Source organism: Gambusia affinis, linkage group LG11 (assembly GCF_019740435.1).
Source record: "Gambusia affinis linkage group LG11, SWU_Gaff_1.0, whole genome shotgun sequence".
Taxonomy (NCBI): Eukaryota; Metazoa; Chordata; class Actinopteri; order Cyprinodontiformes; family Poeciliidae; genus Gambusia; species Gambusia affinis.
In genome coordinates, this window is record NC_057878.1 from 24800340 (window position 1) to 24813610 (window position 13271).

At 38.7% G+C, this 13271-nt stretch overlaps 1 protein-coding gene across 1 annotated transcript; it reads left to right on the forward strand.

Moving 5' to 3' along the window:
• The first annotated feature begins 1675 nt into the window (after window positions 1-1675).
• Window positions 1676-12944, forward strand: LOC122840135 (lactase-phlorizin hydrolase-like). The gene is made up of 17 exons (XM_044132338.1): window positions 1676-2298; window positions 2491-2558; window positions 3013-3090; window positions 3174-3267; window positions 4012-4096; window positions 4173-4848; window positions 4944-5592; window positions 5686-7239; window positions 7328-7593; window positions 8378-8668; window positions 8743-8941; window positions 9657-9859; window positions 9953-10059; window positions 10191-10322; window positions 10479-10702; window positions 11614-11868; window positions 12174-12944. The coding sequence occupies exons 1-17, from the start codon at window positions 2109-2111 to the stop codon at window positions 12377-12379; spliced, it is 5277 nt and encodes a 1758-aa protein (XP_043988273.1). The 5' UTR covers window positions 1676-2108; the 3' UTR covers window positions 12380-12944.
• Window positions 12945-13271: the final 327 nt, after the last annotated feature.

Genomic DNA, 13271 nt, shown 5'->3' on the forward strand with positions numbered 1-13271 from the left:
GAAATGAAGCCTAGGTGCAAATTCAATCTGGAAGACTCTTTCTAGCCCCACCAGCACCTTCTAATTGGAGCGTCCCGCCTACTGTCGACAACCTATGAATGCTGGACCAAGCCACGTCACGACCAATCACCGACCAAGTCCCAGTTGACAAGGACCTCCATCCATGGCATCCTCCGCTCTCCAGCCGAGCTCAACCCTCCACTACCCCCACTCCTCCTCTCGCCTGGTCTTCGGGCCTGCACCCTTTGCTAACCTCCACCACCAGTGCCAGGCCCTGAGGGGAGACACTCCTATCAGCATTGGGAATGCACATCTGAGCTCATTGCAAACTCTGCGTTGATTGATAACCCCAGCCGGGGCCCGAGTGCCAAAGACTTTAAATTTTGTATGTCAATAAACTCTCCTAATCGTTTTCTTTTCTCTGTCTGAGTCGGCAGACAGAGAAAAGAAAGTTACAGAAACGGGAGTTGATAAAGAAAATGTTATAAAGCTGCCAGAGGTTGCAAATGAAATCAATGATTTATTCAACTTTAGCAATTATTAGATGCACTGATGTGTAAAAGTTAATAAAACTATTAGCATTTCTATACAAGGAGGAAAAATAGTATCAGGAAATCAGACCTTGAGTTGCTTGAAAAAAACCCAGCCTAAAACGTGGGCTACATCACAAGACACTGCAGTCATCGGAAATATTCTAAATTATAATAAAAGTAAATGGATAATGGTAAAAGCATAAACTGTATACCTTTCTTAGGGCATGTTTGCAAAGCTGAAAAGATTAAACCTCTAGACTATTTGTCAAAACATCTATTCATAGCCTACATCTGCTTATCTTTGACAAAGTCATATTGCATTATATGAACTATACATTATGAACTATAGCACATGGCTGATGTCTTTCAAAGTAGCTTGGCTCAAACATGAAAAAAGACAATAATCCCTGACTGCAAAAATCAAATAAAAGGGGTGAGGAAGATGAAAAAACCAGGAGAAAACAGTCCAGAAGAATGCCAGAGCTAAATCATGCAATTATTAAAATTAAAAAAAGTGAGGGAAAGAAACAGTTCCAGGGTGTCATGACAATCAAATAAGGTCATCTGGGAAACCATTGCTTCAAATTACAATACATAACACATTTTCAAACTTTTTTTTGTCTAGTTTTGGCAAAAACAACCATGCTATATACAACTACTTATCTAAGGTTCTGTTTACAAACTAAAAAGAGAAGGAAGTGACACAATATATTTAAATGTGTATTTGTAGTATTTTCAAACAGAAGGAGAATGTATTTAAACCTGATTCTGAACAAACTAAATCCAGTAATTGTGAACATGCATAATCCATGTGGAAGTTTTAGTTCCACACTGATGGTTCTATAACAGTAACCTTTTAGTGACGTATATTACACTCCTTCCCAGACATTCATATTGACAAGTACTGTTCACCATAAAAGACTTGTAACCATGGTTTTATGATAGGGAGACCTTTTTTGACATGTGTGAGTTCAAAGTGTTCCTGGGGATATCAGACATGTGCAGTAAAGCAATAAAATTAGATCAACTAGGTTTCATAACCACCATAACAGCCATAGAGAAATTGCCAAAAAGGAGGAGCTTTATTCTTTAAATAGCTTTCCAATCAGAGGAAATCCTCAGTGCATCCTTTTTGGGTCATGATGGAGAAGCTATTGTGGCTGGGGTGTCTGTATTTTCTGTGCATCCTTGGAAGTCAAGGTAGGGGGGTGAAAAGACTTGGATGACTTTGTGCTTCTTGCAGGCCCCCTGGCACAACCAGAGCTGAGTACCTTCAGCAATGGGGAACATGTTGCCTTTGACTGCAGTCAGCCCATACCAGCCAACTCCAAACTGTATTTTGAGTACCTCCGGAGCAAAGGGGTGACACACTTCAAAGTCCAGCTGTCATGGGTCCAGCTCCTTCCAACAGGCCTCTCAAGCAAACCCGAACCAGGTGTAGTTAGATGCTACCAGACCCTCCTGAAGCAGCTGCTGGAGGAAGGACTGCAGTCAATTGTTATCCTTCATGGGTCAGATGTTCCAGAGTCTTTGAGGTCCAGGTATGGAGGCTGGGAAAGTCAGTGGCTGCTAGAAATGTTTCAGCAGTATGCTGAGTTTGCTCTGAAAGAGTTTGGGCCACTGGCACAGACATGGGTGACATTTAGTGATCTGGATGAGGTTTTGTATGCGGGCCAGGCTGCAGGTGATCACCATCTTCTGCAAAACATCCTCCAGCTCAACAAGAAGATTCACCAGTTTTACCATCACAACTTCCCTGGAAATGGTGAGTTTCATACATAAAAGGAATACACTACACAAGTGTGTAGTGTAAATTTTATTGACTAAACGTCAATAAAATTGACATAGTGGTCTATAGCAAGGAATGATGGAAAAAATTAGTTATCCAAAGATCTCAGTGCAAAACTGACTAAAGTCAAAGTTTTTTAAATGTATTCTTGCTTCTACATGTTTGTAGGGAGACGTCTGTCAATTGGATTGAAAGGAAGAGGTGAAGCTGCACTTTCCCAACTTACAGGTTTAACTGTACGTTGTGTTTTCAAGTTTATTGTATGTATTCAGATGCATATGTTCAGATGCTCTTAAAATAAATCAAAATACAACATAAAAACAACATGATTTTTCACTTTTTCACTGGTTAACCTATTTACAAGCTGGTCAATAATTGTCGATATTAAAGCAAAAGGCTCAGGATGACTACTTTTAAAAAGTTACAAACACTGCAAAGAAAAATTTAATGAAGTATTATTTTTTTGTTACTTTAAAATGCTTCTATTCTAACTTGAATGCCAACTGACTGTATCTCAATAAAAATGCTAAAAACGTAAACATATTTAGCTATGCAGCACCTTTATTTTGGATATTTCTGTTGAGTTAAACTGCTGTACCGCTGAGCAACTACTGAGCTGGCTGCCAGCCTATCATCTTCTCACTTCCCATGCTAATTATTATTACTGTATTCATCTCCTGTTCTTTACAGGTTGATTTCTTATCAGTTGACATGGATTACAGCTGCGCTTCAACAACAAACTTTGCACAGGAGCTGAAGAACCTACAGGTAAACTATTTCATATAGTTTTTTCTAATGTTTTACATGAAGAAAATAAACTGAATCTTCATACATATTGTGCTATGCTGTAGATTACCACTGGAAACCTGCCTATCCTGATACACAGGCTGACAGTTCATGATTGTTCACACAATGAACAAGAGCCTCTTCGAGACTTGATGAATGGTAAGTGTTGTTACAGCTGCCAAGTAATATTTTTCAATCTATACACTACATACACATAAACAGCAGTAAATACTAAGTTACTGTATGTGTGTAAATCACATGTAAGTCAGACATATCTGCTAGTTGATTCTCTGACACTAAGAAATTATGGCTTCATTACACTTAGTTTGTTGATAGTTAGAAAAAACCTTTTTACTTCATAAATTTTTGTTGTAAAAAAAAAACCATTATTATTGCATATGGGTGGATGTGGTTTACAGGGAACAGTTGATATTGTGAAACGTGCAAAGTTGTGGGTTTGATTCTAGCCCCCCACCTCATCAAAAAGGGTGGGCAGTATGAACGCCAAAACCTGACCAAAGTTCAGCCCATATAGCATAACTATTGTCAATAGTTTGTAAATTATTACCTCTAATATAATTTATGGGTCTTTGTATAACCATCAAATGTTAATGAGAAGCAAAAGACCCATTCTTGTTTCCAATTTTACTCACTGTCGGCTTTTTGAAAATTTTGCACTATTAATCTAATTTATATAGTTGCAGATTATTACAGTACAATGGCACGGAGCTTCATGTTACTAATTAAAGGGTTGAGGACCTGTTTTGTACAGGTTGCTGTAAATAAAATATACTTCTTGAATAAAGTAAAAAGTGTATGTTTAGAATAAAAACATACACAAATATGAAAACTAAGGAAATGTATTTGTGGATTTAATTTGATAATTTGATCCTTCTCAAACAGTCTTGCGCAGTGATGATCTGAATATCATTGGATGTGACATGAAGAATGTTTTGGTCCTGTTGGAGATGCAGGGCACTGTAGACAGGTAAGATTTGTTTAAGAAGTAACACATACATCGAGTGTTTTTTAATTCTAATTTATATTTGATGTCTTTTGTTAAGTGATGAAGAACATTTCAGAAGTATGAAAGGGTTGGGTAACAGTTATCAGAAGATTGTGCATGAGTCTGCAACAAAAAGCACAGACGGAACAGATGTTCTCCTCACAAAAGTATTTCCTGCTGACTTCCAATGGGCAACATCCACAGAGTCTTTCAAGGTTGAAGGTGCATGGGCAGCAAATGGGAAAGGCGAGACCATCTGGGATCGCTTTGGTCATGAAAACCAAGCCTTTAATAATCATACTGCTGATACAGCTGCTGACAGCTACAGAAAGGTCGATATAGATGTTTACCTCCTGCGAGGCCTTGGAGTCAAAACCTACCAGTTCTCCATTTCCTGGGCCCGTATATTCCCCTCAGGTCACAAAGACAGCCTGAAGGAAGAAGGAGCTCTCTACTACGACAATCTGATCAATGCTCTTACTGAATCTGGCATACAGCCTGTTGCCACTCTCTACCATTGGGATTTGCCTCAGGCACTCCAAGACAATGGTGGATGGACCAACCCTTCCATTGTTGCAGCTTACAAGGACTATGCAGCTTTCTGCTTTAATAGATATGGAAACAGGGTCAAGAGCTGGAACACATTCAGTAGTCCCTGGGTTGTGAGCCATGCTGGATATGGCACAGGTGTGCATGCTCCTGGAATAAAAGACTATGTGAATGCTTCTTATCAGGTAAACATAGTGGTATCCCCACATCAAAATCTTTTAAACATGTCTAAATTGTGTTTAGGCTATAACCCTTCACTGTTTAATTCTTATTTCTACAGGTTACTCATAATATACTGAAATCCCACGCTGAAGCCTGGCATGTCTACAATGACAATTACAGAAAGACACAGGGAGGGAAAGTGGGCATTGCATTAAACTCTGACTGGGCAGAGCCTGCTGATGCTGCCAACCCTGAAGATAAGGAAGCTGCAGAGCGCTACCTCGAGTTTATGCTAGGCTGGTTTGCCCATCCTATCTTCATAAATGGGGATTATCCTGAGGTTCTCAAAATACAGATAGAAAAGAAAAGAAATGAGTGTCCCTCATCTGCACCAGCAGTACTTCCAACTTTTACTGCTGAAGAGAAGGCGAGGATCAAGGGAACTTCTGACTTTTTTGGTTTAAATCATTATACCTCGCGTTTAGTTAGCAGCACTGTAGGTGGGTGTGTCCCTGGTCCTGAAGGAGTTGGAGACTTCCAGGCAAAAGTAGACCCTTCATGGCCTGCTACAGCATCAGACTGGATCTACTCCATGCCTGAGGGACTACGGTCACTTCTGAGCCACATTAAAACAAAATATCTAGCCGTTAACAATGTGCCCATTTACATAACTGGGAATGGCATGCCAACGAATGACACTGGGGACACCCTGAATGATGCTAGCAGAATAGAGTACATGAGAGGTTATATTAGTGAAGCCCTAAAAGGTTAGTGCTTGTAATTTCTGTATTATGTGGCAGCTTTTTACCAGAAAGAAACCAACTAAACTTTTTTATGTTGTCTTCTGTTTCCTTTTACAGCTATTGAACTTGATAAAGTAGATGTGCAGCGATTCACAGTGCAATCACTTATGGATGGATTTGAAGGAAATAAAGGGTACAGTGAAAGATTTGGACTTCACCATGTTAATTTTGTAGATGGATACAGACCAAGGACACCAAGAGAATCAGCATATTTCTTTGCTCAGATCATTGAGCAAAATGGTTTTGTGTCACGTAAACAAAATCATTTTGAAGGTGTGAAAATATCGCAACCTCGTCGTTCCACCCCACTGCCACCCTCAGAGGTTCCATCTGCATCAAAGGTTGTCTGGGAAAAATTTACACCACAGAAAAAGCTTGACAGACAAATGTATCACTATGGCATTTTCTCACAAGACTTCTTATGGGGCGTCTCATCTTCAGCTTACCAGATTGAGGGTGGATATAACCAGGATGGGAAAGGACAAAGTGTATGGGATGTAGTCAGTAATAACCCAGGTAGTGGTATTCCTGAAGATGTGAATGGAAATGTTGCCTGTGACAGTTACAATAGACTCGACGAAGACCTTTACATGCTGCAAGCTTTGAAAGTAAAGTCATACAGATTTTCTTTGTCATGGTCCAGAATCTTTCCCAATGGTAGACATGCATCCCTGAACCAAAAGGGTGTTGACTACTATAACAGACTAATTGATGGTCTCTTAGTTCGAAAAATCACCCCAATGGTCACAATTTATCACTGGGACCTCCCACAAGCTCTACAAGACATTGGTGGCTGGCAAAATGTGGAGATGATTAACATTTTTAATGATTATTGTGACTTCTGCTTTGCCACTTTTGGTGACAGAGTAAAATTCTGGATGACCATGAATGACCCTCAAGGACTTGCTTGGCTAGGATATGGAACTGGACAAATCCCTCCAAAAATTAAGGAGCCAGGAACAGCACCATACCAAGTTGCACATAACTTGATAAAAGCTCATGCCAAGGCATACCACACGTATGATGACAAATATCGTGCTTCTCAAGGAGGTATGGTTTCCATTGCCCTTAATGCTGAATGGGTTGAACCTAAAGATATTAATGTCCCTCGTGATCTTGTTGCTGCTGATCGTGCAATGCAGTTCCATGTAGGTTGGTTTGCCCACCCCATCTTCAAGAATGGGGACTATCCAGAGGCTATGAAAGCCCAAGTTTTGGTCAAAAGTGAACTCCAAGGTCTTTCACAATCAAGACTCCCTTCTTTCACAGAGGAGGAAAAGAACTCTATCAAAGGAACTGCTGACATCTTTTGTGTGAATCACTACACCTCAAGAATAGTAACCCATGTTACAGGTGCTCTTTCACCTGCATCTTATCTAAGTGACTGGGACTATGTGGAAGAAGAGATAACTGATCAACCGACGACACCAATTGGATTCACAAGAGCTGTATCATTCGGCATGAGAAGGCTTCTCAACTGGATCAAGGAAGAATATGGAAATCCAGATATTTACATTACTGAAAATTCAGTTGCCACTCCCAGGGAATGGGCATTTGATGAAATCGACAGAGTCTTCCTTTACAAAACGTACATTGATGAGGCTCTTAAAGGTGCAATAGTACAAAACAAACATATGTTGTATATTTCAATATCATTCGCAACTAATTTATGTTTATTTTCTTATGTCTATCTTAACAGCCTATGATTTAGATGGAGTCAAGGTGAAAGGCTATGCAACATATCTCATGGATTCCTTTCAGTTCCTTTATGGTTATCTCTTTGGGTTTGGTCTGCACCACGTAGACTTCAGTAACCCAAACCGACCAAGAACACCCAAGTTTTCAGCTCATTTCTACTACAATATCATCAAGGACAATGGTTTCCCATTGCCAGAAGATGAAAAGATGATATATGGAGAATTCAAAAAGGGTTTCATTTGGAGTAGTGCAACAGCATCATACCAGGTAAAAAAGCTTAAATATAATCCAAATGTTTTGATCATTTCTTTTCACATCAATCTTTTCACATCACCTTTGTTTTTAATGAAAATTGCTACAGAAGAGTTTTTGCTAAATAAATTTCAAAAATTCAGTTCTAATTTTTCTTTGAACTATAATTGATGACATTTTGTTCTATGTTTTAACTTTGAGCTCTCATTTAATAAAAATAGTAGGAGCAAAGGGAAAGTCAAAACGTCTTTTTGTTCTATAGGCTGTACTACTATTCCAAACCAAATGTAAAAATGTCACTGTTTAAATTTTAAAGTAATTAAGAGCATCAATTATCAGCTCATACTGAGATCAGCCTTATTTACTGAAACAGTTTCTCTTCCTAAACGTTGTAAAATGCAGTCAAATCTCAGACTTACAAAATAGAGCAACTTCCTGTTAAACATTCAGGTCTCCTGGTACATACTGATGTCTTAATTGTCTCAATTAGCAACATGAACAAAATCTATTCTTCAATAGCCAAAATAGTTTCTTCCCTCAGTTGTTAGTTCAACTGAAAAAATGTCAGATTTAAACGGCTATGGTCAACAATAGTTTTAATTTTATCTTTTCATGTCTGTTTTTTGTTTACAAAAATAGCTAAAATAATGGTTAATATTATATTTTAAAAAAAACCTTAAATAAAATAGATTAGTCCTTGTTTTTTAGCTCCTTCTGTGGAAAAAAAAAAGACATTTCCTCCAAAAGTCCAGTAACTAGAAATTATACAAACCTTCTTATCTGATTTTCCTCTTTCCAGATTGAAGGGGCCTGGAGAGAAGATGGGAAAGGTCTCAGCATCTGGGACAAGTTTACACACACTCCTGGAAAAATATCTGAGCATGACACTGGGGATGTTGCTTGTAACAGTTACAATAAGATGGAAGATGACATTGCTGCGCTGAAGAAAGTAAAGGTGTCTCACTATCGCTTCTCCATATCCTGGCCACGAATCCTACCTGACGGTACTACCACATACATCAATCAGGCTGGTCTAAATTACTACAAGAAACTGCTGGATTCTCTCATTGCAGCAAACATTGAGCCTCAAGTAAGAATTTCTCAAAAATAATCATTCGGAAAAATGTTTTACCTCTTTTACCAACTGTTTTTCTTTTGGATCAGGTCACTTTGTACCACTGGGATCTCCCACAAGCTCTACAGGACGTTGGAGGTTGGGAAAATGAGACCATCATTGAACGATTTAGGGATTATGCAGATGTCCTCTTTGAGAATCTTGGTCCCAAAGTAAAACTTTGGATCACTTTCAACGAGCCATTCATTATAACTGTATTAGGCCATGTCCAAGGTGCACATGCCCCAGGTATGTAAGGTATTCTTAACTGTAATTACACTTTATGCTAAGCATAGTAGATGTCAGACTTATGGACTTTAATCAACGCAGAACTCCTAAGAAAGAAAATAGGTTGCATTTACAAACATGAATGTTTAATTACCATGTTTTTCGGACTATAAGCCGCTACTTTCTTCCCACATTTTGAACCATGCGGCTTATAGCCCAGTGCAGCTTTTCTGTGGATTTTTCTCCAATCACCTTTAGCAGGAAGTGAATCGTTGGAAATCAAAATTGGAAATCAAGGAAGAAAGTGCTGATTTTCATTGAGAACATGCACATGCTACCAGCAGGCAACATGGAAGTGCTTACAAACTCATACCCCCTCATCAGGGAAATAACACAAAGAAGTTCATATGATGCAGCTTTTAAGTTGAAGACTATCAATCTGGCTGTACAGAGCGATAGCCGCTGCACGTAAGCTCAGCGTGAATGAATCTATGTCTCGGCATTGGAGACGCAGGACTGCGTCCTTTATAGCAGATGTATTCAGGACCCAGTCCTCTGCTGCGTCCTTCAGAGCCCCACCAGCTTATAGCCCGGTGTGGCTTATATATGTACGTTTCCAGTTTAAAAAAAAAAAACTTTGTGGGTGCAGCTTATAGTGAGGTGCGCTCTATAGTATACATACGGTATACCTACATGCAAAACTCTGAATTACCATATTTAATGTTCTATTTTCCAGGTTTCAACGACAGACCAGATACTCTTCCATACATTGTAGGCCACAACATAATCAAATCCCATGCAGAGGCCTGGCATGTCTACAATGACAAATACAGAGCCTCACAGAAAGGAATGGTCTCCATCACTGTAAACTCAGACTGGGCAGAACCCAGAAACCCCTACAAGCAAGAGGATTATGACGCTGCGCGAAATGTGGTTGAGGTATATATTATATTATGATTGTATAACACAAAACAACTACAACATTCGGTGTGGTGTAGTTGATGATTGCTGTGTTTCAAACTCTGTCCACAGTTTTATCTTGGCTGGTGGGCCCATCCCATTTTTAATGGTGACTACAGCCCTCTGATGAAGAAATCTGTTCTAGAACAAAGTCTTGCAGGTGGTTTGGCAAAATCCAGGTAAGATCTTTTGTTATATTTGAAAATTCTTTGCACAGTTTGTGATAGATGAATACTTAATTTTATTTGCAACGTATTACATCCATGATGTTTTCTGTAATACAATTTCTTCTTGTATTTTTCTACTTAAGGCTACCCGAGTTTACTCCTGAGGAAATTAAGAGAATTAATGGCACATACGATTATTTCGGATTAAACCATTACTGCAGTGTCTTGGCATTCCCTGTAGACTATGGATCTACTCAGCACTTTGAAGCAGACAGGTAAGGCCCTTGGATATGTCACAAAGCAATTTAAAACCAACTTCAAATTAAAATGATGACTTCATGTGCTCATTACATCTTTCCTAAATATTTTTGTAAAAAGTGTCCATGTTTTTAATTTAAACTCTAAATCACATAATTACTCACTTGTCACAGGGGTGTGGTGGTTATTAGTGATCGGACCTGGTTGGAAACCGGTTCTGTCTGGCTGAGGATGACACCATTTGGACTCCGAAGATTGCTGAAATTCATCAAGGATGAGTACAGAAATCCTCAGATTATCATCACTGAGAATGGTGTCTCTGAAAATGGGCCAGTTGATCTGAATGACGTTCACAGGAAATACTATTATGAAAAGTACATCAACCAAGTGCTGAAAGGTATTAAAACAACTTCATAGAATATAGAGCATCTAATAATCAAATAATGTTTACAGTAAAATCTGCTATAGGCCTGCCGTGATAAACAATAAATCCATTTATCGTATGATAAATTAAAGCTATCGGCGTCATTTTAATTTATCGGCTTTATCGTCTCTTTCGGCCTTTTTCTCTTTCTATTGATGACACTGAATGAAAAAAGGCTCAACTCCGTTGCTCTCCACTGACCCTCCCTTCCTCATTTCCTTAGAGTAATGTCCAGTTCACACTACACCATCTTAGAGCTGTCGGCCGATTGTCTGCCCATTTTCAAAACTTGAGAGATCACACATTAGCTGACAGAAATCCTAGGTATAACGGTTCGATTGGGTACCATCGTGCAGTGTGGTGTCCAACAATGGGCACAAAATAATGGTTACAAGTTCAGTTAACTAATTTTAAAACCAGGCATTAATCAATGCTTTACTACAATCTACCTGCAACGCCTGTGTCTCTAGTGTCAACATAACGTCCTAACTGAATTAAAATTATTAGAACCTATTTTTAGCGCGACCCACAATTGGAAGCCTTCAGTACTTGACGCGGCCGTCGCGGGTTCGATTCCCGGACCTGACCGACATTTGCCGCATGTCTTTACCTCTTTCTCTCCCCCTTTCCTGTCAGCCTACTGTCATGTAAGGAACACTAGAGCCCACAAAAAGACCCCCTGGTGGGGGAAAAAAAAAGAAAAAGGTCTTCAAACAATGTTATTGTTTATCGCAATAATTTTTGAGACAATCGCTCAGCAAAATTTGTTATTGTGACAGGCCTAATCTGCTATAACTTTCTTCAGTTGTTCAAAACTGGAAACTTGTATAAATTAATAACTTTTACTAGCTTGTGTGCTGAATTACATTTTCTTTTTTCTGTAGCTTATTTGCTTGACGGCGTGAATATTATTGGCTATACTGCTTGGTCTCTGCTGGACAACCTGGAATGGGCGGTTGGCTATACAGAGAGATTTGGACTCTTCTATGTCAATCGCTCAGACCCTGATCTGCCTCGAACCCCCAAAGCCTCTGTGTCCTTTTACTCCTCCATCATCAGCTGCAACGGGTTTCCTGACCCAGCATCTGGACCTCACGAGTGTTGGAATTCTACCTCCACCCCAACTCCTAAGCCTGAAGGTAAAAAGATTTGCTTCTTAGAAAGTAAACTTAGTTTCTCTGATTCCAGGTCAGATCAAAGATTCTCAAAAATAAAAATACAAATTGAGACATATCCAACCTTGATACATTTGACTTAATTGGTCAAAATAAACTCAACAATAGAAGTGAGAAACTGTTCTAGCATTATCTAGTTTAGTTGGAAGGCTAGCTTATGCAAAAACCTATGTTAAATGTTTCAGAATGAATTGCTAAAAGTATAAAGTTAATTTTACAGTTAACAGTTTGTTCTAGATTACTAATAAATGATTTTATTTTTTCCACAGCAACAAAAGAGCCAATAAACAATGTGAACTTCTTGGGTCTGAACCTCTCCGCCAAAGATGCCGAGACCGGACTTAATGCAACCTTTGCTTTTCTAATTATAGCACTCACTGGAACAATTTGTTTGTCCATTGGCTTCATTTTAGTAAAGAAGAGTTCCAAAAAAACCAGAAAAACTGAGAATGTAGAGCTGGACAAGAGATCCTGACTTCAGTTTGACTTACTTTTTTAATGCAAACATAAACATGTGAAGTCCATGTTTAAATTTGAGGATGATAAACATTCTGCAATAAACAACCTTCAACAAAGAAGTCAGAGTTCACCAACACTGTATGTTGTAGTTGCACTGTATTTAAAAAAGAAAAATAGATGCAATTAATTTACATAACCAGTGATGTGGAGAGGAGATTATTGCTTAATTGGAGCTTTTTGGATATGACATTCAACAACTGAGATGAATGGATCTAATTTTTGATTTGCACTGCTGCTTATGCTTTTTAAACCATTTCTGTTCCACTTTGTAATGAAAGTTTGTTTTGTGGAAAAATATTAAGCTTACTGAAATCCACCAGTGGGGAAACCCATTTTGTAAAACTTTAGATTTGTTCTACCTGTTGTAAAATGCTTCTTGTGTCTACCAGTAACTTATAGTTTCTTCAAGGACTTTTTTTGCCAATGTTTGAGATAAAGTACCTCCACTATAATAGCAACTATTGTCTGCTTTCCCTTGCTTGTCCTGTGAAACCTCTGTTCAATAAACATATTGTAACTTATCACACTGTACATGTTTTAATTTTGTGCCGTTCGGTTCCCCTCCAACAGTATTGGTATAATTATCTTGAAAAAGTAACTGGACTTCAGATAACTGATTATTCTTTGAAAAAGTAACTTAGTTAGATTACAAGTTACTTTGCTAGTTACTTTCAGAAGCTGAAGACAACAGTCTCTGTTGCCACAGCAGAAAAATGTCAGCCATCTTCACGTGCATCATCATACCTATATACCTACTTGTAAATATTCGTCCCTGAAGGTAAATAGCTAACGCCGCACAGTAAAGTTAGCAGCCTTCTCTTCACTCGGGATCAGCTTATTCAGCCTAA